The 27,941-nt window shown below is 41.1% G+C and overlaps 3 protein-coding genes across 8 annotated transcripts; 1 reads left to right on the forward strand and 2 right to left on the reverse strand.

Moving 5' to 3' along the window:
- Window positions 1-15,444, reverse strand: LOC128381263 (katanin-interacting protein). Of its 4 annotated transcripts, none has more exons than XM_053341221.1 (28): window positions 15,337-15,444; window positions 14,733-14,857; window positions 12,862-12,950; window positions 12,425-12,600; window positions 11,885-11,997; window positions 11,664-11,765; window positions 11,363-11,512; window positions 10,883-11,123; window positions 10,469-10,600; window positions 9,835-9,986; window positions 9,521-9,627; window positions 9,145-9,241; window positions 8,824-9,030; window positions 8,491-8,628; window positions 6,690-7,548; window positions 5,076-5,843; window positions 4,779-4,987; window positions 4,352-4,430; window positions 4,043-4,220; window positions 3,531-3,696; window positions 2,876-3,045; window positions 2,718-2,782; window positions 2,477-2,587; window positions 1,585-1,724; window positions 1,368-1,469; window positions 1,099-1,259; window positions 329-414; window positions 1-220 (listed from the first exon to the last, which is right to left on the reverse strand). In XM_053341221.1, the coding sequence occupies exons 2-28, from the start codon at window positions 14,742-14,744 to the stop codon at window positions 162-164; spliced, it is 4,869 nt and encodes a 1,622-aa protein (XP_053197196.1). In that variant the 5' UTR covers window positions 14,745-14,857; window positions 15,337-15,444; the 3' UTR covers window positions 1-161. The 4 variants fall into 4 exon arrangements, 3 of the variants coding, with proteins under 3 accessions (XP_053197196.1, XP_053197195.1, XP_053197197.1); XM_053341220.1 differs by having other exon boundaries at window positions 14,733-14,830; window positions 15,337-15,391; XR_008323536.1 differs by having other exon boundaries at window positions 161-220; window positions 329-759; window positions 14,733-14,830; window positions 15,337-15,391.
- Window positions 15,445-16,144: 700 nt separating this feature from the next.
- On the reverse strand, window positions 16,145-24,012 carry dcun1d3 (defective in cullin neddylation 1 domain containing 3). The gene is made up of 5 exons (XM_053341751.1): window positions 23,691-24,012; window positions 22,100-22,182; window positions 21,116-21,157; window positions 20,457-21,013; window positions 16,145-18,295 (listed from the first exon to the last, which is right to left on the reverse strand). Exons 4-5 carry the CDS (start codon window positions 20,900-20,902, stop codon window positions 17,752-17,754), a joined length of 990 nt encoding a protein of 329 aa, XP_053197726.1. The 5' UTR covers window positions 20,903-21,013; window positions 21,116-21,157; window positions 22,100-22,182; window positions 23,691-24,012; the 3' UTR covers window positions 16,145-17,751.
- A 431-nt stretch (window positions 24,013-24,443) lies between these two features.
- On the forward strand, window positions 24,444-27,639 carry lyrm1 (LYR motif containing 1). Of its 3 annotated transcripts, none has more exons than XM_053341536.1 (5): window positions 24,444-24,483; window positions 25,730-25,900; window positions 25,989-26,049; window positions 27,041-27,072; window positions 27,179-27,639. In XM_053341536.1, exons 2-5 carry the CDS (start codon window positions 25,742-25,744, stop codon window positions 27,290-27,292), a joined length of 366 nt encoding a protein of 121 aa, XP_053197511.1. In that variant the 5' UTR covers window positions 24,444-24,483; window positions 25,730-25,741; the 3' UTR covers window positions 27,293-27,639. The 3 variants fall into 3 exon arrangements, with proteins under 3 accessions (XP_053197511.1, XP_053197510.1, XP_053197512.1); XM_053341535.1 differs by having other exon boundaries at window positions 24,446-24,483; window positions 25,711-25,900; XM_053341537.1 differs by lacking the exon at window positions 24,444-24,483 and having other exon boundaries at window positions 25,462-25,900; window positions 27,212-27,639.
- Window positions 27,640-27,941: the final 302 nt, after the last annotated feature.

Raw genomic sequence — 27,941 nt, forward strand, 5'->3', positions numbered from 1 at the left:
CACCAGGCTGCCATTACTAACCATGGCTGCTTTGGGTCTTAATGTAAGGGAGGTTTTCAAAGGTAACCCACCAAGAAGTGTGAAACTCAGCAGTAGTTTCTCCTTTTCAGTTCTGATCTCTTTGAATGAGCACTGAATCCATGTTTTTATTCGACAGTCTGTCAGTACCTCCTCTTTCCGTGCTTCCCACCATCAGTCATGCAGGTTTTAGGCCGAAGAGCTGCACAGAGGGATGACAAACAAGCTTTTAGCTGAGCAACAGTAAATTAAAATGTGACTCAATTGATATTTTAAAACTTATACAAGTCCAGTTCCTTCCCCATCTCACCTGGATCTGCTGTCTGCTTCTTCTTGTTGTGATGGACTATCTGATTTTCGTTGGTCATCTTCACATCCTGATCCTCCACGTAATTACTGCAACACAGCAAGGAAATGAAGACAAGCACAAAACACTTGAAGTAAATCTGATGTATACACCTGTGGGAGGCTGACGAATGACACAAAAATGGAGGACTGACTAATAACAAAGCTTGAAGCCAGCGGGTCCAGGCCTTGAGAGGTAACAAAGGAGAGAGGAAAGGAAGAGAGGAGAAACTGGGGCATCACATGTCAAGCTTGTGGTGTGGTGGTGGGATGGCTGGGGGACATTTGAGGGCTCTGGAGGAATTTTCAATACAGGGATTGACCACAGGGAGGTGCTGACACGAGGCTTTAAGGGGCTCTGTTACTCACTGTTGGTGGTGTCTGCTGCCATGGGGGCTGAAGTGGAGAAGAGCACAGCTCCGTTCAAAACAACTCACTAATGAGGACAGTGTGTTTTATCCAACCTTCTTCATAAAGTCTTTAGTTTCTTAATATTAAACTTTGCCCTAAAATGGTCTTGAAACAATTCACAATAATTCAAAAGTAATAAGTTTGCTTTCTGACCATTTGGCAATCAAGTTTACATTCAAACTGCTGAAGAAATCCTACTTTAGGTAGACAATGTGCACCACTACTGAAAGGAAAGTGCATGTTTTAGAAAGGATGCAGGGCTGACCAACAACATTACACAGCCATGAAACACAGTTGTATCTTCACCCTGAAATGCCAGGATACCTGATGACGGTGTTCCTCTCACGGTGTGCAATGTATGCATTGTCTGTGAAGAGGATGGTGTGGTAAGGCACCACTGGGTCACAGGTAGGCAGAATACCTCGAGCCACATTGCACACGCAGTCCAAAATGCCATTGTACACCAAGAGGTCGTCCACCAGCAGCTGTACACACAGAGAGACATGCAGATTTTTTCTCTACTTGAGGTCCACACAAAAAAAAAAAAAAAAAAGAAAGAGAAATTTTCCAGCTAACAGCAGACAGGGACTTACCCCAAACTCCTTTACTCCTCTCTGTGACGTTTTGGAGTAGTTCCACAGCTTGATCATGGACACGGTCACTGGGTGGTCAAAGATGACGTACACACGGTTCACCTATGTGGAAACAAAATTTAAAACACTCAATGCAAGTGTAAGAATGAATTTGATCTTTTAACTGACTGCACTTTGGCCACTTATTCTCTTCTCTCTCTCTCTCACACATCCTCACCAGTCCAGGGAGCACCGGTGCTAGCCACATATGTCTTCCATCAAGGGTACTGTTGACTCCATCTATTAATTTATCTGGAGTCCTCACGTCACCACTCACATTGTCCAGTACATTCACACTGTCTGGAAAAGCAGCGATGTCTGGTGGATAAAATGTTGAGGAGTGTACGTCTATTCTCAAAAAATAATTAATTAATTAAAACCATCAGTTATGGTCTTTCAAAAGGTTTGAACCTTTAATGTTTATTCTTTAGTCTGGGTCTCCTCCTCTGCTCCACATGACCTGAAGGAGAGCCTAATCTCAGAAATTTATGTTGCAGACTGTATAATAATTATCTTTATTAGGGTGTAATTACGATGACATTTACAGGTGGCACAGCAGAAAAAGCAAAGGTGCACCTAATAACATTAATGATGGCACCATTTCACATTAGTGTGTTAATCAATGCTGAGCTGCCAACATACAGTACAATACCAGGGCTCTGGAACTAAAACACCTGAATAGGGAGTATCATTCATGTTACTGATTACACCAGTTTATTCCTGCTATGACATTAAAACAAAGCATACATTTTTGCTGAGGCAGCATATTAAGCTACTGACATGGCATAGACACAAATGATTGATGAACCAAACCTTCTTGAAAACTACCTTAATTACTCAAGAATTCAACCCGCTATTATAGCAATCTCATTTAACCAGTGTGTCTGATGGTGAATATTTACACCCTTGCAATAGGAGGAGAATATTCATAATTTGTAATTGTAATAATTTTTGTCAAACTTTAGACCAGATCAAATAAGGGATATGATGCATATATTCTTGCAGCTGTGGAGAGGTTAAGTTGCTAGGATATTTGCACAAAGGCCAACATGAACTCATGAAAAAGATACTGTTGTCACTGAGACTAATCCTTTCGTGATTCTGGTCATAAAACTCGAGACCGTTCAGGCCGATGTAGTAAGGGTCCCCCCAGGTTGTTAACAGCTGCAGCTGAAATATGACTGGCAGGTAAAAGGTCAAGGAATACAACATGAAGCACCACGTAGAGAACATATCAGGCCTGATGTGTAAACTACTGGGTGTGTATTATATATTTCAGACACAACTGTCTGAACCAAGGACCAAGGATACATCCACAAGGCATGATGGGAGCTTCATAGTCCATGCTGGCCTGTTCTTGTTTCTTAAAGCTTCCTCTGAATTGGAAACAAGAAAATTACAGATTAAGAAAAGCATTTTAGCAATCTCAAAAAATAAGAGTATGTGCAAATGTAATCTCCAGCTCCTACTTGTGTGGGTAGTCTTCAGCACTCTTGTTGTCGGTGGGTGTTTGGATGAAGTCTACAAAGAGGATCTCCTGGGCAAAGTCAAAGTGACAGTTTCCCGGTCCTTTCCTGATCAGGAATCCCTCCGTTGGGGAGATGGCAACATTATCCATGAACACATGGATCACTTTCACCTGAATCATAAACATGTAGAGATTTTAGACTTAGACTTTTAAGACAGACTTAAAAAATTGTGAACCCATCCTTTAATGTGTTGTACGTAGTCTTCTGCACAGAGCATTTCTTCACACTCTATACCTTGTAGCATTCTACTCTAATATTATCACTGAGCAGTTTTACAAGTTTGTGGTGATAATTAGTACACATGAGAATCAATTTAAATGTGTGAAATCTACTTTTGTCTCATGTATACTTGGTCTAACATGTGACTGAGATTGTGATGTGTGTGACTTCACTTGGCTCATATTATCTATCCAAGATCTGACTGATCTCTGGCTTGGCAAGCTATGATGCTGAATGGTGTATAGATAGTTTACCATAATCATTTATTTTACAATCTAAACTTTTAAGGTGTTACGTAGTAAGACATATACAGTTAATTAGTATTATTTAAACTTCACTGTAAACAGTGTTTGAGCCAAACAGAAAAGTGTCTCACCCCTCTGTAAGAGTCCTCAGGTGTCTTGTTGTAGTTCCAGATACGGAGTCCAGCGATGGTCTGCGGCTCGTTGAAGGTAATATCTAAGGAGTGGGGCTCTCCATAGCGGAAAGGGATCAGCCACATGTTCTGGTCATCAGTGGTAATGTTGTGGCCGTCTATAAGCCTGGGTAATGATAACAGACACTGATCATGGCACCAAACACAATAATAATCTTATCTAAGTCTGGATTTTTTTTGTGATATTAGATTTTTTTTAGGGCAGGATAAGAACAAATCATGTAAAAGTGTATAAAATATGATGCACATGAAGGGAGCAGAGTGAGGAAACTAATGCAAAGGAGAAAAGAAGATTCACCAATAAGCCTTTTATTGATGAAGATTACTTGTTTAGATTTTGGAAATCACTGAAGTTAAAGTTAATGCACTTCTGTATCTACTGTAACTAATAACTCAGCAAGATCATGTCAGTGTATTCAACATTCACACAAAGCAGACAGTGTCAGACGTACTTATCAAGAGTGCGCAAATCATGTCCGTAGTCAGGCAAGTCATTGAGGTCCCTGGGTGAGGCAGCCATAATACTGAGGTCCAAAGGTAAACTCTCTCCATCCTTCCCCACCACCTCCAAACCTGTCAGGCCCATGTAGTGGGAGTCACCCCACGTTAACACCAGCTCTAGTCGAAGGCCTGGGGTGAAGGGAGACAATCACATGATTCAGTCATTGCACATATCCAAAGCTAATGTTTAACAATAAACAAAACGGAGGACTGAATATGAGACTTCAGAATACTGATGATAATATGTAATATATACTCACACGTTCCAGTGTACATCCCAGGAATCTGCCCCATGTTCTCCTCAGACTGGCTCACAGTGGGGTTGAGGTGAAGTTTCAACTAAGAAAACATATAAAGCATATTTGTGTTACGCTGTACTGTTCATAGTGTGATGGCTAATTTACTTTTGATGCCTGCTGCATTGAAAGCGATCCTTCCAAAGTTATGTGGGAATGCTCAACAGCAGTGTTTCCAAAACAAAGATATTCCATGGTGTGTTTTGTTAAATAAATGAATCTCTTGTTTTGCTAGTTATTACTGCTGTCACACTTGGTAATTAAGTGCCTAAATTAATTACATACTTTGAAAGGATTTGAGTTTGGTGTTTAAAACTAAAGAGGTTGGATTTGCATAATTCTGTTTACATACATACAGAAAACATGTATGACTGATCAGGCCTGTACTTACAGTTAGGTCTTCCTCTCGGAAACCAGCCTGTGTGAAAGGTCTTTCCTCTCCCTCTCCGTCTGCGGTGCGTGGTCTCTGCAGCTCCTCCTCAGACACCAGAGTCTCTGGACCATCACCTTCACTAAGGAAGGTTTCATCATAACGAGACATGGCCTCCAGGATTTCATCATCAGTGGTGAACAGGATAGTATCTCCAAACTGGTCCAGACCTGAAATCACAGGAAAAAATGAGTGGTTTATAAAGAGGTATCACACAAAAGGGACATAAAAGCATATGAGGCTATTTTGTTCAGATACCTCCAGACAGCGTCCCAGAAGCCTTTGCAATCTCGCCTCTGAAGATGCACCTTCCATCCAGCAGCATTTCCACCTCCTTCACCCCTCGGAAAGAGTGGATGCGTGACTTGTTGTAGTTCCACACACGGATCATGGCAACCTGGTAGGGGGCTCCAAAGTCCAGGAAGATGGTGTGGCTTCGACCAGGGGTGAAGGGGGCTAGCCAAAGATGCATGTCATCCTGTGTGCGATTAACACCATCGATCAAGTTGTTGACTACACGTGGATCCTTGCCATAAGCTGGCAGAATGTTGATGTCTGGAGGGTCAGCGCGGATGTGAGCAGGTCGGAGCGGTTCTCCACTGGAGCTGAAAACCTCCAGGCCGTTGAGACCCACGTAGTGTCGATCGCCCCAGGTGGACAGGATGTTGATGACCAGCCTCTGGCCCTGGGGTAGCACTGGGATCTCAAATTCTTCCTCTCGCTCCATTGCTGAATCATCATCGGGGGCTTCGCACAGCGGCCCCTGAGCGATCAAGGAGGAGAGTGGGCTCCTGGTTGCTGAGGCGGGGTTGACTGGGAGTGTGGGTGGACCACGGCCCTGGCGCTGCAGAAACTCATCAAAGATGTCACCTTCAAAGCCAGTGTTTGAAATGCGTCCACGTTGGCATTGGTTGAACTTAGTGAGGGAATCCCAGGACTCCATGAGGGTGTCATCCTGCTGGCTGTGCAGCTGGGCTCGAAGGGTGCTCTGCCTCCTGCTGGTGTTTACCAATGACAACGGCTCGTCTGGAAAACACACAAATGATGCAAATGACGCAATGATGAGACTTAAAAATTAAGATAATCCACTGCTGGGAGTAAACTGCTTTACATTTATCAGTAACACTGAATACATGAAAAAAGATAATACATTTTGTTCAACTGTAAAGTAAACGTCACACCTCTATGCAGATCTAAATATTCCCAATTAACTGCCTACTGACGATTTCTCGCTTTAAACTTTGGGATGTACACTGGAAAGTGTGAGGATTTACGTAGGTCTACAAACAGTCCCTAAGATCAGGTTGTTTATTTGCAGTCTGTAAGATCAAGGGATTACAATGGAGGAGGCAGACAGCTTTTTAACAAGGCGATCTAACCAGTTTCTTATTTAAGCTCAGAAAGACATTTATAGAAATGAAAAGTTCCTTCAAATGTGGATGAGAAAAATTCAGGTCTTAAAGTTAAGAAATTACAGAATGACAAAAGTTAATCTGCAACAAAAACAAATACAATCATTACACAGCATGATGGCAAGGACAGTCAGAAAGGCTGCAGCAAGGACTAAAAACCTGTATATATAAAACCAAATGACCCTAGATAGAACCCTACTGAAAGCAAGCAAACTGTGATTAAAAATGCAAAGCCTCAAGCTGAAAGCAAGTTAGTTGAAAAACCCCAACATAATGTTTGACTAGTCTTTATCTGACACATACTATTTAATTTGTATGTGTGATAGCCTGTAAAAAGTCATAGTTGATAGTATTAAGTGAAATACATAGCAAAATAAACTACTAAGGGTGAAAGAATCACATCCCAGCACAAAGTCTCAGCATGATAACTTTACTAATAGGAGGCAGTAGATGTGTCTACCTGTATTTGACAGCACAGTAGCTCTAAAGTGTTGCTCCTCTGTCTGCCTGGTGGTGACCGTAGTGTTTCGGAACGAGCTCCTGCGTCCGCTGATGGGCCTGTCCAGCTTCTGATCTCCGAACTCCTCCAGCAGGTCACAGCTCATGTCCAAAGAATCATCCTTCCACTGACTTCCATTTACTGGCCTCTCCACTCCCCTGCACACCCGGGCCGGGTTACACGGCAGTTCCGGGAGCATTGAAGATGCTGAGGCTGATGGAGATTTGGGCTCTCCTGAGTGCTGAGGCACCAGCCACCGTGGCCTCTCCCTGCTAACCTCGCAGCCCTCCGGCGCTCCTCTGTTCAGTGGCTGCAGCCACTGGGGGGCGACCCGGGTGGAAGACGGCTGGGTGGTGACCGTCTGCTCCATGGGTGTTGGCTGCTCCACCTGCTGTCTGAGCGAGAGGGGTTCTTCTGAGGTGGACAGGTCAAAAGAGTTTATTTGTGTGGAGGAGCGACGGGGAGAGGATGAAACCCCCGCTGCTGAGGGAATGATGGGTGGAAGCGGTGTGTGCGATTTCTCCTGCATGTCCATCATTGCCTGTTCTGCTGTGTCTGGCGGCTGTGGATTTGAACTGTGGTGTCTCTGGGTGCCCTCCCCACCCTTCCTATCATCACAGCGCTGGGGGCTGGCACCCCGAAGATTGTATCCTGAAGACACAGGGCTGGAATACAAGGAGTCTGACACCTGGAAATCCTGGAGATCAATTGTGGTGCTGTAGTCAAACACCTGGTTGCCACAGCCCTTCTCCAACTCCCCTTCAAACACCAGTGTGCTGTTGAGGTACAGCTTTATGTGACGTGCACCAACATCAAGCTCCTGGAAAAGAAACACAGTCTCAATGTACCTGCACCCTGAATATACACACAGAACAGTTTGCACACCATTGGATTTTTAGCACCCACTTATGCAACAAAATGCAAAAATATTTCAGATTTGAATGTATGACATATTAAAAAAATAAATTCTATACATTTAAATAAAGATATAACACACATTTTGGACTAAACAGTATCACAGGAACATATTTAGCATTTCATACATGTGTACTTAACAATACTTTGAGTACATAATCATTCTAATTAAGCAAAGCAACACAAGCTGTGAAACAAGAAACATATGGTGCAAAAAAATGCAGTATATCACATTTCATACACATACAACTGTTTCATTTACCTGTTTCTAACATGCAAAGAGTTCTCCAAGCTAGTAGTAAGTAGCCCTCTCACAGTTACCATGCAGTCATGGCTGCCATGGAGACATGGCTAAAGCCCAATTCAAATCTGCTCAATGTAACATCACAACGTGGACCCAGGTCAGCCTATAACCAGCAGCTCCTTATACTACAGGTTCAGGCACTAATTCACAATCCAGTAACGACATTGAGTAATTCCAAATCGCCGTAGTAACATAAAAAGGGACGCGATGTGGGGTTTCTACCCCTCTATGAGCAGCAACGAATGAGAGGCAGAAGCCCATGTTTCCCCTAATGCTAATCCTCCAGGGCTAATCTCTCCTTGTTCCACATTTGGACAGACTGACTGGCAGCTCAGTTAGCCACTGCTTAAAGAGAACCACACCCCAGACACAACCATGCCAATACTGTCACCCAGCATTATAGTGACATCACACAAGCATGTAGGATTTATGAGTTTGACAGACAGCAAAATGGATTATCTCTGAAGTCAAGAGAGGGATAAATCAAAAGATGTGCTGAATGGATTGCATATAAAATTTAACATCTACAATAAAAACACATACACTGAGGCTTCTGTTGTAGTTCCAGATTTTGATGCGGGATATTCCAAAGTCTGCCGAGCGCTCCGTGTTTCTGATGATGAAGTAGAGCTGGATGGGAGGATGGAACGGGCACGTCCACATGTGACGCTCTTTGGTGGTCTGTCAACCCAAGAGACAAAAACCATCAGCAAATTCTCTGCCAGTGTAAATAATGATGCAACAAAATAATTATCATTTAAAAAATGTCAAAAACTGCTATAAACTAATTTCACTATTGCACCAGATTTAATGTGTGTACCCTTATGCACAGGCAGAGCTCATCTAAACGAGATGGTGGGGTGGACGGAGTCTCACCTTCGCCTTTCCATTGACAAGTGCCCCCAGATTCCCCGGGTAGTCAGTGTTCCTGATGTCTAGGTCGTGAGGTGAAACATACAGCTTTTTGTTTCTGAGGCAGAAAAACTGCAACTCAGTCAGCCCGACCTGTAGAGCATTCCCCCAGTTTGACAGGATCTCCATGGTAACGTACAGTGCAGGGGTGACCTCTGAGAACTGCCTTCTCTGCAACGATGACACAAAACATTTCAAGTGCTTCCGTACACCTACTGTACATATGAATAACACTCTGCAGTCTTATCAATCATTCTGGTTTGTGACACTGGGTTTCTGACTCACCAGCTGTTTGCTGTAATCTGTTTTGACACTCTGGGGGATGTTGTAGCTGGGTCCACTTTCCAGTTTCTCCAAGGCTTTCAACAGTTTCTGTTGCTGCCTGAACAGAAGGATGACATCCTCAGCTCTGCTGCTTTGTTTACTCTCTCTGACCTTTATATATGTAGGGAGGGAGGACTGATCACTGGGGTAGCTACACTGATAAATAATTCTTCAAGGTCAGAGGGCATACACACCATTTCTGTTCCAATCAGTTTCTATAAAACATTACATTTGTTCTGAGTCACAACAAGCACCAGGTGTCTTATCCCTCAGAAGCAAGAGTGTACAGTACATATTCATTATCTGTGTGTTTTAGTAGCATATTCTGTAAGCATACCTGGGGCCCATAAGCGTGATTTTCTGCATTGCCACACTGACACTGTTCTCATCCTTGTCGTGGGTGTTGTGATGCACTAAGCCATTCATCATCTGGTGTCCCCTGCCCTGGATGAAGAAAGAGAATGGACGAGATAAACACACTTGTCCAACTTAATTCATTTATAAGCTGAATATTGAAAACAACAAAATTACAATATAAGTGTAGAAATAATACAGAGACTAATGTTCAGGGTCATCATAAAAAAACAGTCGTTATCAGTAAAGAAAAGTAAAGAGTAAAGGTAGGAGGAGTGCTGTGTGAGACAGGCAGACCGTGTTGCGACTCAAGGGCTCAGGACTTTGCAGAGGCTTGTTCTCTCTCTGGATGGCCTGGCGCACCCCGCACGCCATGTCCTCTGGGTCTCGATCCTCAAAGGAAGCCTTCCTGGCTGCTGATAAGGGCCTCTCCACCCGACTCCTTGGCCCTTTAGCAAAAAGCACACGTCTTTTAAAATAACACACATCCAACCTCTTCAGAGACATTTTTTTCCAAAGAGCCTGTAAAATTTGTTTTATATCAAAATGGGGAAATAAGCGGTCTTGTAAATCAAGAATCTTAAAAAGGACCAGTGTGTAGGATTTAGTGGTAGGTCGCAACCAACTGAATATTCCTCCACCTCACGAACCTACAGTGATGGCAAATTTTGCAAAAAATGCAAAAGGCCCTTTCTAGAGCCACTGCTTGGTTTGACCATTCTGGGCTACTGTATAAACATGGCTGTGCAACATGGCGGTCTCCTTATGAAGATATAAAGGGCTCATTTTAAAGGTAACAAAAACGTAACTATTCTTATTATCAGCTGATTTAAACTAATTTAAACACACAAATGAAAATTATATTCCATTTCTGCCAGGCCCGTTTTAGTAGATGACTACATACTGACTTTTTAAATGTTACATGACTTACTTGGACCATCCCAGCTCCCTTTTGAAGGTGGCCTATCTAATGTTTTGCTCTTCACCAACATAGGCTTGGTGGGTATGAAGTTGTCAATGCTGTCTTTCCTTTTTGCAGACAGAGAACGTTCAATCTTACGACCTGGAACAATGGAAAAAATGGAAAAGGTGTGTCTCAGGAAATAACTGAGCAATATTAGGCATCTATTATGAATAAAATACAGTTTTCAGGGTCACAGTTTTTCTGCATCCCACGTGCTGACCTTTACTGTGCAGTGACAGCTTATGTACTTCCCTATTCTCCCTGTGTACAATTCAGTGCTGATGAAGCAGATAAGGAGGAGACGGAACCGCTCTGAACAATTAAGACTCACCCTAAAAATCGATAACAAATTTACATATGAAAGTAGATACTGAAGCCTACCTTTAGGTGAAGGTCCAAAGTCCAGGACAATGAGGTTTGCAGAGTCAAACTGGCTATGGGAAGGGCTTGGCCTAGCGTTTGAGGAGGACTTGGAGGAAGAGAGAGGCAGCCCCAGTTCATCCAGACTCTCAGTGCTCTCGTCCCTCTCAATCTGCTCCTCCACCCACTCCTCGTCTGACTCCTCCCCTGCTGAGCCGCGGTTGCTACGCCACATGCTAACCTCCAGGCTCTGACGCAAAACCTAGTTTACAAAGGCCAGCATTAATGTACGCATCCTTGCACACAGTTAACAGTATATGAACTCGCAGGCGCACATGCATGCTGACTGTTACAAGTATTCCCAAGACTTGTGTGACTACACCTGGAAAAGTGTCTTAAATAAAAACCCAGGAGCATGAAACAAATTTAGATGATTCACAGCATCTCACGCCACTTGACAAGATGAAAGAAAACAGTGCCCATACTTTTTCTTCTGCTCACCTTCACTTCCTCGAGGTTGAGAAGCACCTTCTCACTGTGTTCCTGGTTTGCTTGTCCTCCTTGGCTCTCAGGCCTGTAGTTGAATGAGTGCGAAACCTTGCAGATGTCCCTCTGGGAGCAGGGACTACGAGGCGAGCGCGGACTGGAGCTCTACATAAAGTGCGGTGATTGGATAAAGGGAAATTGCAGAGATGGAGAGATGCTAAGTAGTACAGACAGCTGCAGCTGACACCTAGCCCCTCCCCTAAAAAAAACACCCACACACACAGGCTTAGTAGGCATTGTCATGTCTTCACTCTACCTCCATGGCTACACTTTCATAAGGCTCAAAATCCTCAGAGTAGCGCTTTTCTGGGGATATCTGCAAACTTGGTCCTTCTTCTGTTCGAATTCTGACAGAATCCTGCACACATAAAAAACAGAGGCATTTTAATAAAAAGTATTTTACAGGAAAATATAGGCCTATACTTTTGATACACAACAATGAAAGATCATAAATATTAAGATGCTACAAAGCTGTACCTGCACCCATTCTTTCCTCTGGACCTTTCCTGGGGCGGTGTGGCTCCTCTGCCTGCTGGTCTGCTCCAGATTATGGGTATCTTCAGTTAGCTGGTGGGCGCTTCTACAGACATCTGCGGATGAGTCACAGCACAAAAAGGAACATGAGCAGCGTGCAGCAGAGTGTTGCCTCAGTGGAGAAGGAACACACAATCACATACGCAGATGGTTCGCAGCACACAGAGGAAGAAAAAAAAACTGCTGCCAGCTACAACTGTCACTATCATTTATTCACTGAGTCTGGGCATGGGATCATGCCTTGCAAACTACAAGCTGATGAGCAGTGGCTATTAGCTTGTGGTTCCATATGTTCTGGTGGATGACAGAGACAACAAGACCAGAATTATGAGGTAGAACCTTGGATTTCAGTGAAAAAATGCCAGAATACTCAAACAATGTTTCTCCCAGCTCACTGAGAGGTTAAAAAAATAATGAGTTCTTATATAAGAGATTTCTAGTGTTGAGTGTTTGTAGGTTTATTTTGGTCCAGCAGCAGCGCACCTGCTGTACGTGCAGGCCTCCAAGCAGTTGTGGAGGTGACAGACTTGTGGCTGGTGCTCTTGGGCTGCTTCCTGCAGTCTTCAGCATTGGCTCCATTAAGATAAATGGAAAAGCCTTGCTCTAGCCGCTCCAACTCAATCTCCCTGGGGTCTTTGACTTTAAGGCGCTTGAGGATCCTGAGGACAAAAGACAATTGATAATCATCTCTACAAATATAATGAATGGATAAAAATCTGACACAGAGACAAGTAAGTTTCACACACTTTTTCAAGCTATTCAAACCTCCACTTCCCTATGGTGCAGCACACCACACACTCATTGCTTGTCTCTCAAAGCAAGGAACCAATCAGTGCTCCTATTAGGCGGCACTGAAAGTCATGGAAATCCTCTGTGAAATCCAATCTGTCTCTCCCTAACAGCCTGTGCTCACACTTCACCTGTTTTTGCGCTGGAGGGCGATTAAATATTCATCCAGAGTGTCATCCACAGTAGAGGCGAGCTTCTCTCCTTGGCACGCCTTACTCTCCTTCAAGAACACGCGCAAGAACACACACGCACACACACACACACACAATGCAGAGTCAGAAAAGCCAACATCAGCTGTTTCACTGCCACAATACACATCATCATTGGACAGCTATTCACATTCACAGACTACAATCGATATCCACTGAATCTGGTACATCGCAAGATTTATGCAAACAACTTGCTCCTCCAGTTTTGAGTAAATAAAACATTAATGCCAAACACGAATTGTGTCAAGAAGTTCACTTTAGGTAAATGGTGGAGAGGCAAAACACCATTTATCTAACTGTCAATGTGATGTGTTCTTGGGTGCCAAATGTGCCCATAAAAGCATATTATGACAGAAGCATCAAAAACATTCACAGTCAGTGTGATTTGAAAAAGTGGGGAACCATTTCATGAGAAAACATTAGGGCCCTGAATAAAAACTGAACATCAGTTTAACAGTTGCAAAGACAGTTTGGAGACTAAAGCTGCAATGATTAGTCGATTAATTGATTCCCAATTATTTTGAATAATTGATTGATTGCTTTAGTAATTTCTACAGAAAAAATGCCAAAGATCTGTTTAAACTTCTCAAATGTGATGATTTTGTGGTTTATGGTCTTCTGTGATGCTCAACTAAATGTATTTAGACTTTGAACTGTTGATCAATCAAAACCAGACCTTTTCTGACTACTTTCTGACTATTTTTGTAGACACAATGACTTATTGATTACTCAAAAAAATAAATGTCAAAAGAAAATAAATGTTATTGTTATCCATCTATGAACATAGTCTAATGTTTTTCAAACAGACATGATGATGATCATGATGATATTTCTTTAACTTTAAAGGCCTGCAGACTTATTTTAAATTTAAGAGTAAAAGGCAGTGCTGAAAGATATGTACAAACTGGGGAACACTACTGATTCAGAATGGCCCTCAATCCCAGTGTAATAATCTCAACACCATGTCCATGCTTTGTCAAACAGAGGCTTTTCTCTAAAAAGGTGGCCACAGTGGTTGGAACAAAATGCAAACACTGCTAATTACATCTTGCAATAATGTGTCAGTGCATTATGTATGAAGCGCAGCTGTTTTCAAAGACACCAGTGTGCCACTCATCTATGAGGTGATCTACCACTTAAAATGTCACAGTAACCAGAGTGACAAACAACTTAACATTTGTGTTTATAAGCCATGCTTGACAAGATACTGTTATAAAAAAATATATATATCTGTCACATCAGCCAAAATCCCAGTAAGGGGGTCCAATAGATGGGTCTCCAGTCACCCCCTCCACACTTTGACTTTTTCATCCTCATAAAAACATCTGATGTCTGCCTGCATTAATGGTAGAAATGCAGGCCTTGACCTTCAGCTGGTGATAAATTGCACCAATATGGGTTTCTTGGAGGGAGCATCAGTTGCCTGCATAATACAGTCAACTACAGCTCATGCCATTTCAGTTTATAAACCATGCATGATCGTGCAAAATGAACATAAAAAAGAAAACCACAAGGCCCTTACTTAGTTTCTACGAGTCTATTAGGCTACAGCATCTGTCAATGACAGGAGCAGGAGGGAAGCAAAGAAAATTGAAGGGAGAATAGAGAATAGTTAGTAGTGACAAAGCACAGAGGAAAGAGTGACAGCTGAGACACTGCTCGAAAATATGGCGATGACTGCCAAGAAAATTAAAGACAACTTCTCAACGATGTCACATGTCAAGTAAAGAGGCAGATCATGTGAACTAATGACAGCGCAGATGAGTCGTTACATAAAACGACCTTTTGCATACCTCGTTATCCATTGTGTGGCTGCAGAGGATGCTGTTCACATAACCCTATCCCACATCTTCAGAGATATCATCGACATCTGCGTTTTGTCTGTTTACCGCTGCAGAGGGACACAGATGAAGGTTACCTGTGACATGAAACCCATATTACCTTGAAGGCAGTTCGTTTAAAATGTCGCCCCACCCTCTGGACGAGTCAGCAGAACAAATACATATCCGCTAATTTCGAGGCAAACATTACCCATTTTACTGTATGAATGTTTTCGTCAAAAACTCATTATAAATAGCTTAAAATACCATTAACTTTATTCACGCAGAGAGCTAACAAGATGTAGCTATCCTAATGTGTATAGCATTGATAGCTAATACACAGTGTTTACGGCTGTCTTCCCATCTTCATTATAAGTAAGGCTAACTATTTACCATGCAAATTAACTCCTTATGTTCATGTCAAGCAGCCTAAATAGCTCAGTTAGCATTGACACTAATAACAAACTGAAAGGCTAACGAGTTAGCATGTTACTAGGTAGCGTTAAATCACAAAAAAATCGTTTTTACGTTCATATTCTCTTACCTCTGTCGTTAACAAATACTAGAAAATACTTACTATCATCGTAAAACTGTACTTTGTTTGCCATAAGCTTAGAAATTCACGCGTTTTTTCTGTTTTCTCATGTGCCCAGTGTGTTGTGTTGGTTGGTAACCAGGATAGCGCTCCACCAATAGAGAGAGCCGCATCACAGGGAGACACGCCCCCCGCCACACATGTATGGAGATAGTGAAGCTCATAATTACTCAACAAAATCTCCATAAGACAAAAAAAAGAAGTACATAAAAAAGATTGAAATAAGCAAACAAAACACCTTATACCTTACTTATAATAACACTATGCATGTCATTACAATATTCTCATTTTTCTTTCACTGATCAGAGTTGTTACAACTTAAACAATGCTAGAAAAATAAACACCAATATGAAAATGACAAAATACCCTAATAAAATAATTCTGATGAATAAATAATTGAAGGGAATTGTCTTTTTTCAATTCTTCTCCTGTTTTTTTCAGTTTCAGTCCTGACACAAAGCATTGTCCTGTCCCTACACAAGCCATTGATCAATGGGGACACAGTCTTGTACCACCCACCAAACATGAGAGCTTTGTCAGAATTGAAAGTCAACAGTGAAGCTTGAAAGAGTGACCACTAAATGAAATCCTAATAAGTGAAAGAAGTGAGAATATTGTGATCAGATATTATACTCTTGTATAGATTTGCCTTCAAAGTCAATTTGTGGTTTTATATTCATTCACTTTGTATGATTTTTATTTATTGATTGAGATTTTGTTCAATTAATATGACACACTTAATCCCTAAGACATCCACAAAACTTGAGTCAGTATGTCATATAGTATGAGCACAGCATCAGGACAGATAAGGAGATGGTCTCAAGAAAAAGCACACAGATTTCCATGGTCAACAGTCAAAAGTTCAACACTGTTTTTATTTATTATAAATCAATACATTTTATATAAAAAGGATAAGGGGGGTCTGAAATAAAACCATTTGTAGATGTAAACCGAATAGATCAGATCATGGTCACCCTCTTACCACACTGGACCCATATCACAGACTCTTGATTAGCCATCATGTCTAGTTAACACTCATTCACTCGTCCCAAAACATCCTAGGCTATACTTACGATCAATCTACAGTTTGGAAAAAGGTTTAAATGGAAATTATGCGGTTGACATCAATCTCTCTGCAAAGTGTTGCAAGTATAGCGACCTAGCATGCCATAGGTTTTTTGTGTGCAATCCATTAACAACCATCACCAGTCAACATTATTTGTGAAGTGCACACACATTTTTTTTTTGTATAGTAGTTCAAGGCTGTGACAATTCTTAAACGCCTGGAGGTAAACAATATTAAGCTTTGTGTGATGCCCAGTGTAATGGTCCTGAATGTAACACAGTTTTAGGCATCCTTTATCCAGAAATGACCAAGACCTAGCTTTAGCTGATTTTGTGTGTTACAGATTTTCCCAAAATGAGATTAGTGAGGCATTTTAGAAAAGCCAGCATCATTGTGTTTTATACACTTAACCGCTTCTTGAAAATAGTCGGACATCAAAATGGTAGATGCTAGAGGTCCAAAGGGAGCACAGCAGAATGTTTAAACAAGCCGCACTAGTAGCACTCAAAAAACACTCAACACAGAAGAGAGGGTGGGTCTGTTACCATGGAAATCAACTCAGTTTTTTTTAAACGAATATTGCAACTTTGACGAATTAGGGGTACAAATGCAATTTTCATTTGTGTTATTTTCAAAAGACAAAATGCCCTTGTGAAAGAATTGTAATACATTGCCGTTTGCCGCGTCATTGGAGGCAACAACAATTGTGAAGGCAATAAAAGTGCAACCAATTCATCCTCACAGCACTGCAAGATAAAAGCATACAATCTAACAGGATAAGTCAAACCTCGACAATTTCATTGACCCTGACCCCCAGGATAAATCTTTTGGTAGTAAGAAATTATTTGTAGACAGGTTGTCCTAATTTCCCTTCTTCATTATTATTAACTATATCCTTGTACAAAACATATCAGCATTGTTACCAGATCAAAATGAATTATCTATATGTGTTCATGTGAAAAGGTTATGGCTTTCTGTTGTCTGTTTTTAAACCAAGCCGTTACTGAGTTAACTCTGCTGAATTATGGTAGGTAGGTGTGGGTTAAAATGGACAGCTTGTCCAATCACTAAAACACACGATGGGGGGAAGAAAAGTAAAATAATAACTTAAATAGAAGTGCTTAAAACATAACAGTTCTTAGAGCCCTTTCAAAAAACAAAAAACAAAAACGAAAAAACATTGCAAAAGCAGGAGTCCCACCCCAACAGAAAAGGAGAGAGAAATTAACAGCTGTAATGGTAATACTAATATTCATCCAATGGTTCACAGATGTACAGTTCACTTATAGGTCATATCCTTCCCTCTCTTACAAATATTTCTTGTTTCCTGGTCAGTGGCCCCCCCACGTCTGTGAGCCGCGGCTTCCCTCTGTTTCAAGTCTGTCTGTAGTGGGAGAACACTCTGTCTCAGTACACCTCCCCTCTTCCTCCTTTGCTGTCAGTGCCTGTTCCTCCACTCTTTTCCTGCGTTCCAACTCCCACTCCACAAAGGTGTCAAAGAGGCTGGGCCAGGCCTCATCCTCGCTGTAGTTGCTCAGGTCAGGCCCGATAGCCTGGGTGAAGTTGAGGAACATGTTCCACGTGTCCCTTGAGATGCCCCGAATACCTGAGGGGTTCTCCGACAGGAAGTCCAGCCAGTGCTCCAGGATTGAAGGTGTGTCCTGGGTGAAAACCAGGCGCCACAGGGCGATGGCGATTTCGCGTTGCAGCGAGCGCTGCCCCTCCTCAGCATCTAAGCCAAACTGGAAGGTAAAGCGGTAGAGGTCCTTGAAGTTCTCCTCACCCTGGGCCTCCAGCAGCATGAAGGAGAAACGTGAACAGATGCCTTCGAGACTGTCCGCCTGGATGGCCTTGCAGCCTTCAACAAACTCCTTCCTGATGACACAAAGTACACAGGACCAAACATCAGAATGATACAGACAATTTCATTCAAGACAACCAGGCCCAGAAGCAAAGAAGTGTGTCAACAAAGCTGTATGGGTAGCAACAGAGCTGTATATTGGATACATTTGCCATGAGCTACAATATAAGCTGTTACAGTCATCTAATGCAAACAGGCCACAAGAGTCACATACAGTACAAATGTAAAAGCCAATATGGTTTTAAAAAAATTGAAAACTGTTCATTGTTTCAATGACAAATGTTACTTTGATTCCAGCATTGTGGGCCCCACCTGAGACAGACATACTGTTTAAGATTTTTTGGGAGCATTTTTGCCTTTATTGGACAGTGGGCAGTGAGGAGGCAGGCAGGAGATAAAGGGAGAGAGAGAGATGGATATGACATGCAACAAAGATTCCTCGCTGGAATCGAACCAGGGACGTTATGGTTCTATGACACGCACAGTACCACCATCAACCATTTGGCTACCAGGGCGCTCCAGGCTGACATACTTTTGTTATTTCACCCATCTAACAATATAGGCTTTCAAAGTCAAATGTAATATAAAGAGCTTCTGTAAGCATCGGTTGACAATGAAACATGTTCGTAACCAGGGTGTGGTATTGTCCAAAGCCTCTGGATAGAAAAGTGCTGAGTTAAAAATCAGTGACGAGTGACCCAGCCAGCAGGCAGCCCTATTCATCTCAGGCGCTAAATGCAGAGTGGGAGCGCAGAGCAGGATCCATTTCCTGTGTGCCCCCTACCTGACAGAGGGTAACTATGCGTGCATGTTTCGTTCAGCTGCTGGAAACTGAGTGTTTGAGATGGGATGGATGGACCACTGCACAGTGAAAGACAGCAGCCTAGAAGGTCAAACAGTGCAGGAAGGGGCTGTTGCTGCCATCTTATAATGTGGCTAGAAGTGTTGGTTACAGACAACAAAGTAGCTATTAGCAATGTACAATATTGTGGTTAGCACTATGAGGAAATAATGAAAACATACTATCAATATGAAGAACCATAACACAATTATCCCAGACAGGCAGAACTTTCGGTTTTATAAGTGTGTTAACTTCAAGTGTCTAAGTGTGTGTCATTTATCATTATCATATAATACACTTTCCTCTTCAATGCAAAAATTAGCAGACACAATTTAAGTCCTTTAACTTTGTCTTGCACCATCACCAGCAGCCTAGAACCAAGTGCCTGGTAAGGAAATAGGGGTGCTATCCTCACTGACTTTACACTGGACAGGGGCTGGGTTACACATTGATGGTGGAAGTGGGTCATTGGTATCCTTAAAATATGAGGGAGGTTGCCTTACATGGCCCAAATTGAAATGTAAAGTCTACACAGTGTTCATGGTGTCACACAGTGTCAGTGTGGAACTTTGTGGCATGCTGATTTGTACAGTTTTCAGCAACACGTCAGAGGTGAGATGCACCTGCAAGATGACACAGAAATGTGATGCTGAGAGACTTTTTTTTTTTTTAAACTGCAAATGGCTCCACGTGCAATGTCTTGCTTGCAAAGCTTTGTATTGTGTACATAGTTTTCACTGTTTTTATGTAGGCCAATGAAGTGTTTTTGCAGCTGATGTGCATGCAGTGAATGGGTTACAATAAACAGAAGATCTGATATATTTGGTTATTGGTGTGTCACAACAATTACCAAAAAAGGAAGCCCTATTAAGCTTTCACTTTAGGTAAGGAGCCATTCCATAAAGCAGGTTTACAGGATTTTTTACTTTGAATCATTGCTACATGTCAGAGATTTGTGGGGATTCTAGGGTTTAGTGGGCAGAGGTATCGACATTACTAAGTAAACCTGTTTTATGAATGGTGTCGAGCTGTGGCAACATGGCAAAAATAATACAAAAATTAATGTTTAAAATAACTTTGAAAACAGTGTTTGGTAATTAAAGCAGAGCAGGCACTAATTAACCAGCATCTTTTAATAATCTACATCAGGTCTACTGAGGTGAACTCTTTTTGGAAGCTAAAGTCATGTTCATGTATCAGTGAGATCATGAGATATTTGTATCTGTATAAAAACTTGTGGTTCTCACATATAGTCAATTACTGTGCACCCCTTAACCCTTGTTAAATACACATGATAACAACAACGCACCCCATTCCCCAAAAAGCTATCTTACCTTGTAAACTTGCACATGGTGGCTGCTTGAAACTTCCAGGCAAGAACAAGCACACGAAACTCTGCCGGGTCCACACACAGGTCATTGCAAAACTTCTCCATGCCTTCCTCCAAGATGGCATCTTCCTGTTCATCCTTGTAGCAAGTGAATAGCTCCTCGATGTGCAACAATGACAGCCCGTCTCCATCCAGACTCTCCTCCTTGCGTAGTTCCCCCATCACTGCAGGGATGACGGGTGTCTCCACTGTAACCTCCATGGCCTTGGTGCCATTTGACAGCTCGCTGGTGGCTTTGCTACATGGGGCACTGGGCTCCTCTTTGTGGCCTCCACCACCGCCTGTGCTGCTACCTTTCTTGTGGTGGGACTTGGAACCGCTGTCCTTGTCTCCACTCTTACTGCCGAGTGAGGATGTCGGATTTTTGCACTTGGTGACACACTGGCCCATGTCTTCCTCCCTGGTCCCTTGTCTGTCTTTTCTCCTCGCCTTCAGTCCCCGTCTGAACCACCTAGACGCCTCTGCTCTGGTCTGGCGAGACGTCTCAACATACCCTCAGGCCTAAGGTGGAGAATAATTTTTAAAAAAATGTTCTGTATCTATTAATAAAATAAAGTAAAAACTAGAAATGGCTGAACAATGAAGGTAAAGAAGTTTAGCCACCTGTGCCAAAAATGCCACGATCCAGGTCCAGACTTAAAAACCCTAAAAAGATCAGAAACAGTTGATATGTATACATACAGTGCAATACTTACAGTTTGGATTACCATAGAAACCGTATCAAAATATAACACATCACTGGTATCCATTGAAACGTACCTATTTTGTTTTGCACTACACAACCTTAATATGCCCTTCAGTAGGTTTTCCTTGGCACTGTCAAATGCTCAGCAGCAAGTCAAACATAATTAAATTCCTATAACTCTAGCTATGGTGTGTTTTATTTCACTTTACATGGACACGGTTGATGTTATATAATAATATATCCGCATAAAGGTCTTGTGTACAATAGTGTGTGTTTAGCTAGATAGGCAGGGTCAGAGTTATCAGCATTGAAAACACAGTATCAGACAATCCCTACACAGAAAGAGGGAGTTTTACCAGGTTATACAATAGGCAGCATGTACAGTAATGGCAATTGATGGGAAAAAAAGGCACTCAAATATTAACCATGGAGCAACAGAGCTGCTTTGGCTGATATAAAAGGCTTCAACTTTTTCTGTGCTCTCTTACAGTGTACGTGCACTTTAATGTGACAACTCAATATACAGCAGTTACCTCTTTCAGGTTAAGAAAAACATGTTTACTTGGCCTTGTGTATGATGTGTATAATAATCTCATCCATGGAAGTAACACTGCTGTAGAAATTCACACCTTCTCAAAATCTTAATTACTTGCAAGGGAAAACTTGACATACTGAACGCACAATAGGCAGATAAATACATTCAGACACATGTATGTAAACACTAATTTTAGAGTGATCAAACTAAAGCAGCATGTGTAAAAGAATAACCTCTCTCTTCTACCAACCAAATTATTCAAAATAACCTGATTTCATGACCACATATTTGATTCTAGTGTCACATCTACACACACAAATCTATAAAATCAAGCATTTGTCAAGTGATAAAGTAGCTAGTTACTTACAGACAGTCCCTCAGACGGCATTGGCCACAGATCAGAGTGTCTTTCTATTCTGCTCCATCATTGTGACCTTGACATCCGCAATGCTGAAAGACACATTATCTTGTCATCATAAGCAGAAAGTGATAGCTCATCATCATTCCCAACCCTGCAGGACTATTTTTGTCAATATGAATGTAATGTGAGCAAAAAAAATATTGCAGGATTATTAAAACAATGATTTATAACTATAAAGAAGATGAGTTATATAGCTTTAAAAATATATGTGTGTGCATGGCATTAACTCATCTAGTTCAGGGGTTACGAATCAGTATCATGACTCAACACAGTTTGTCCTGAATAACAACTTCTGAGCTCAGGTGTCACATTAACAACTTCGGAAACCAGCTTGCTCACTTCATATTGTCTTCACTGAATCTTGCAGAGCCACAACTATTGGTCTCACTGTAGTTAGTCATTACTTGATCATTGCTCTGGGCATGTAGAGGCAAATCTCTCCTGGGCCCTCCTGGACAGCCTCATGTAACCCTTAACTGGTCAACATCTGGAGGCCTGTTTGTTGTTTATTAGGACTTCTTAATTTAAATACTCAAAAACTGATAATTACCATTATCAATCAATCCAACACTAACATATACATATGTTTTATTGTCAATGTACACTCACTGGCCTCTTTATTATTAGACAAACCTGTGCAATGTAATCCAATCCAATACAATAGCTCCGCTTTAAATACTTTTATGAAGTTTATACATTTTCAGCTTTTGTTGACATTGTCAGGAAAGTGATAATTCCACTTTATATTTATTATTGAGGTCATGGTGGGTGATTGGTGGTGTACTAAGGTGCATTATATTGAAGGGTGTTCCATATATAATGCGCCCCAGTAATTAGTACAACCTCAGTGACAAACATTAAGTACAATTATCACTTTTTTGACAATATCAACAAAAACTTCAAAAGAGCTGAACTGTACCTAATGAAGTGGCCAGTGAGTGTATGTTACACTCAATGAAACTCGGGTTGGTGTTAATAAAATATATAATATAATGTAATAATAGTCACAGTTATATACAGGCACACAAAATTAAGGCAGTAAGCAAAATTGTAACAATGAAATGCTATGTAAACACTGACAGTTACTGCACTTACTTGTATTAGCAGCAGTTAAATGTTTGAGGAGTAAATTGTTTAGCCCTTAACTGTCAGAGATAACAGAATTGGGGTCCAATACGATGCACAACTTAAGTAAAAGTTAAATATGTGACTTATTACTTGTGTTAAATCAGCATTAATGTTATTTTACCCCAGGATCAAGTGAGCTTACACACGCATAGCACATCAAAAACTCGTGCAAACATTGTTTTTTATATCCATCTATGGCTGGCGGGGTTTGACCATCTACTAACCCAGATTGTATTAGTTTTAAAACTGTTTTATCGATTGACACCGGGCCGTTTAAAACACATCCAACCTGCCTGGCCCTGACGACGTCGCCATAGCTAGCTAGCATCAGCTCGGTTCTTTAAAAGTTAGCTATCGGCTAAGCTAGGTCTTCCTACCAAATACTGTTCACCTTCGCAGAGAAACTTACCTCTTTGGACATTTCTATTAAGTGGAACTGGATGGACATCACTTCAGGGGAATGGCAGTACAAATTAACTAGTTAGTAGGCGGCGTATAGGATGAGAAATGAACTGAAACAAACTCGTCGCGTTGCTAGCTAACTAGCAGGCAGCTGACAATAAAATAAACTTCCACATCGATATCGATCCTCCTCCGCTTTTTTACAAAGAAAACAACTTTAAAGCTAGCTTCCCGTTTGTGCCTTTGAGTCCATTTTGAGTCCTATCTTCTGGTCGGAGCGAGTTAAAACACCACCTCGGACTTACAGCAGCCAATTTCTTTGTGCTTCCCCCTTTTAGTCACTGAGAGCAGCTACATTATTTTCCTGCATCACTTCCTCCCTGCAGACAACCAACAGCTGATCTGCATCTTTTCATTTTAACTCACTCATCTGATGGCAAATACGAAAGTATACCCAGATTTAAAAAAAAAATAAAGATAAAACACAGTTATATTGAATTACGTGACATTTAATACAAAATAATATTAAATACTGGAAAATGTGTCAAAATCAGTTTGCAACACAGCGGATGGCTTAAAATGAATGAGCTCTAGAAGTGTTGCTCATAAAAACGTTTTTTTTAAATGTATTAAAATAATACTAACTTCATGTCACTGTGTGAAATTAGGACCACGCGTTTATTTGTGAATTTAATTTCTCTTATCGTTTATTCCCAGTTTGAGAGGAGACGTCATTATCATGCGACACGTGTGTTTGTGCTGTCCTCGCAGGCTACAGGCGGAGCGCTCTGTCACAGAAGGTAAATTACGTTTTGTAATGTTTTAACAGTAAAACATGATGCAAGTGTAAGTCATTATATGTGAATGACAAGGTGTCGCCACGTGTAATCCTTTATTTAACCAAAAGTTGCTCAGTTTGGGCTTTGAGGAGGAGGCTCAATGACAGCTAACGTTAGCTTCATGGTGATAGTATTATCTAACTACTACACAACACATACATATGATGTTATTATTATGATAGTCAGATACTTTGCTTGGAACAATGATGTGTGTCTGATATGGGTTTTCTATTTAAAATGTATACTTATAATTACCTCTTTAAAATCCCTAAAATGGCACCTACTCATTTCTGTTACTTATTGAAGAATCTGAATATGCAAATATCTTCGATGTCAGAGGTTTGACTGCTGGACACAAGATCTCCTACTTCACTCAAGTCCATTCTCAGTGTATGTGCACTGGAGGCAGAAGTATGTGACTGATACCTTTCACTCAAGTCATTGACAGCTACTCTAGGTTGCAAAACAGCACTGTGTGGGTTTGAGTGACATCTAGTGTTGATACAATGGCTACTGCCCCAGACCTACTGCACGTCAATTGGATTTGGTGATTTGATTGATTTAATTGGAGATTTGTTAAGGAATTTGCACCACTAAAATCCAACTTTCACGTAGGGAGGTTTGCAATGTTGGCTCATTCTTTGGCCATATGTCAAAACCCAGTTTTAACACTTTATTTAGTTTTGTTTGCTCACATGATGCATAAAATTGTCACAAAGTAACTGAGACACCTGGAAAACTGCGGTATTATTCAAACAAAGTACTGGTTGTTTTTTTGATTGATAATAAGGTTTTTGAAAATAGATTTTAATTTAATAAAGCTTTTTTTTTTACAACATGTAAGGACGCCAACAAAACATAATGGCACATTGATGTTTTTACCTATTTTCCCTTCCTTAAAAGACGCATACATCCTGATCATCTTTCAGATCGCATGGCATGACGTCTTCTTGTCACTGCTCATAAGATGAGATAATGTCAGCTCATTGGTCTTAAACTAGAAACCTACAGTTTGATTCTGGCACTGAGGTTCAACCCAGGGCAGGCCGGGTGTTTGCAACATGAGAAAGCTCGGGTGTGAACATCATCATAATGCTCTCAGCCTTTTCAGTAGGAAGTGAGCAGACAAAATCAAAGCATTAGCAAAGTGTGTTCTCTTCTTATGGCTCAATTTCTCTCACTGTGCAGGTACCTGCTGTTTTCTCAGATCTAAGCACTGATGACGGCCTCCACTCGCAGGACGGTGTTGTCGCTGTACATGCGGGTGTTTCGCATCGCCCGAACCTGGCAGGCACAGAGCGGAGTTGCAAATGACACAGAGACTGAGAGAAAATACATCATTCAGGAGGCCCGCTCTCTGTTCAGACAGAACCAGCAAGTATGAACAACAATGCTCATATGTTCATAAATGGAACAGCAGTAATGTTTTGTTGACTCAATCATTTCTTTCAATGGATTCTTATTAGTTGGCAGATCCAGGATCAATAAAGAAGTGCATAGAAGAATGTGAAGCAAGGATAGAAATAGGTAAGAGTGGAGATACAACAAGTTTTCCTTATGTAATTCTGGTCTTAACTCTACCTGCTCAAGGGAAGACCACACTCTCTGTTATTAGATACACTATTTTTTTTTTGCTAAAGAACAAGTGGCTGGTAGCTCTAGTTGTAGATGTATATCCACGGGTAATCAGGTGCTCGCATTCCCATCCAAAACATTTATAAGAAGCAACTAAAATCAATATCTTCATTTAGACCTGGATACTCTATAGCATTTAGGTGATGTATCTTTTTTAAATTTTGGTTTGGTTTGGTTTTTGTCTTGTTTAAACATACAATGTTTGGTGAACATCCCAAGTGATGTGGTAGGATTTACTTCAATGAAATACCCGTCACATAACATGCTTGCTGCAGTGCTGATCTTTGTGTAACTGTCTGACAGCTGTAGCAGATGTGATTTTTGGTGACCCCTCATGGTGTAATATCTAGCAGACTTGTTGTTAGTCTTGCATAACAGTGTGATACAGTATTTGTTGTGTCAGGCCAAAATGTCACAGAGAAGTAACTGAGCAAGTTTAACTGTGGGTCAGCATGATTAAAAAAATGTCAATCTAATGGTTTCAGTGTTTCGACACACAAAAAGTTTTTTGACTGTGGAAAAAACAGAACTTTAAGCATTAGTAGGGTTTGTGCAGTTATCAGAAAAGTTAAATAGAAACCTGTTATAATAACAGGTACAGATAAGGATGAGGTTAGTTCAATTGTAGGTGTAAAATTGTTTTGTTAATTTTCCACCCATATTCTGCTCTCTCACGTTCCACTTTTAGATTAAACTGCTACTATTTTATCACAGGGATAGTCAGTTAAGATCCTGCCTTTGAATCATTCATATACTGAGATACTGAGGGAGATGTGTAGGCCATGTAAGACTCCAGGATAGGCAGTTTTTGGCTTTGCAAGAGCAATGTTTTGTAATCTGGCCTCTAATTTCATATGATGTTGACACCATTGTTTTCTCGCAGGTCTGCATTACAGGAACCCATATCCACGGGCTGTAAGTCATAACTGTCAGACATCAGACAATCTTGGGTTATTTGTACATTACTCTGGCATTTAAAAAAATTTTAATTCGATATTTGTTTCTCTGCATGTTCCCGCAGACCTACCTTCCTCCACTGGGACTGGCAACTCAGAAAGGCAGGAAGCTGCGAGCACAGCAGCGCCTGAGGAAGCAGGCCAAGCCAATTTACTTACAGTCACATGACGAGACCTGATGCTCGATATCCTTGATCCTAGCCAAGAGTTCAAGTTACCAGGGACAGAAAACTAGAGTGCAGTCACAAGCTGATCTCGTGGGCTGAGTTGTTGTAAGCACTCAATGGTGCAAGATTGCTCCGTCATACAGGAAAACGCCATTTTTCATTGTTATGTTTTTTTAACACAAGTTCTTATTCCAGCTGAAGAGTGTCAGCTTCTGTTGCAGCTCAGGAATGCAGTCAGTATGGTGTGTCCTGTAATGAGATCAAGTTGTATTATTTGTAGATTTTATTTATTATTCTGTGTAAAAATGTGTAATAAACACTTATTTTTTCAGTATAAATGTGGTCCTGTAAAGATACAAGTTGGAGTATAACGTGTCAAAATACAAATAGACATTCATTTCAACAGCATGTTATTTGCAAATCATTAAACAGCTAAGACACAGAGTTGGTCTTATATTTGAATACTAAAACTGTCAATTGATATGAATATGTCATTTAACTAGTTGATTGAAAATGAAATTTCTATATTAAGATGATACGAACAGTTTCACTATCCAAAACTGATGCATGCTTTATATTTTAGGGAAATTAGTCAGGCTGTTGTAGGTTTGCCTCATATTTCTTACCCATTAAGAAGTTTTTCAGTAGATAACACAAGAAG

The sequence above is a fragment of the Scomber japonicus genome, chromosome 20 (genome assembly GCF_027409825.1).
Source record: "Scomber japonicus isolate fScoJap1 chromosome 20, fScoJap1.pri, whole genome shotgun sequence".
Lineage (NCBI taxonomy): Eukaryota > Metazoa > Chordata > Actinopteri > Scombriformes > Scombridae > Scomber > Scomber japonicus.

Bases quoted from the DNA above. Each gene is read 5' to 3' on its own strand.
- LOC128381263 (XM_053341221.1), bottom strand. The intron at 12,601-12,861 runs GTGAAGTGTGAG...TTTTGTCCTCAG, and splicing joins GCCCTCCAGCGCAAAAACAG to GATCCTCAAGCGCCTTAAAG. The intron at 9,242-9,520 runs GTATGCTTACAG...CCTTCTGTTCAG, and splicing joins ATCACGCTTATGGGCCCCAG to GCAGCAACAGAAACTGTTGA.
- dcun1d3 (XM_053341751.1), bottom strand. From the start codon at position 20,902: ATGGGCCAGTGTGTCACCAAGTGCAAAAATCCGACATCCTCACTCGGC. The intron at 18,296-20,456 runs GTAAGATAGCTT...TTGTGTCATCAG, and splicing joins ACCATGTGCAAGTTTACAAG to GAAGGAGTTTGTTGAAGGCT.
- lyrm1 (XM_053341536.1), top strand. From the start codon at position 25,742: ATGACGGCCTCCACTCGCAGGACGGTGTTGTCGCTGTACATGCGGGTG. The intron at 25,901-25,988 runs GTATGAACAACA...GATTCTTATTAG, and splicing joins TGTTCAGACAGAACCAGCAA to TTGGCAGATCCAGGATCAAT. The intron at 26,050-27,040 runs GTAAGAGTGGAG...GTTTTCTCGCAG, and splicing joins TGAAGCAAGGATAGAAATAG to GTCTGCATTACAGGAACCCA.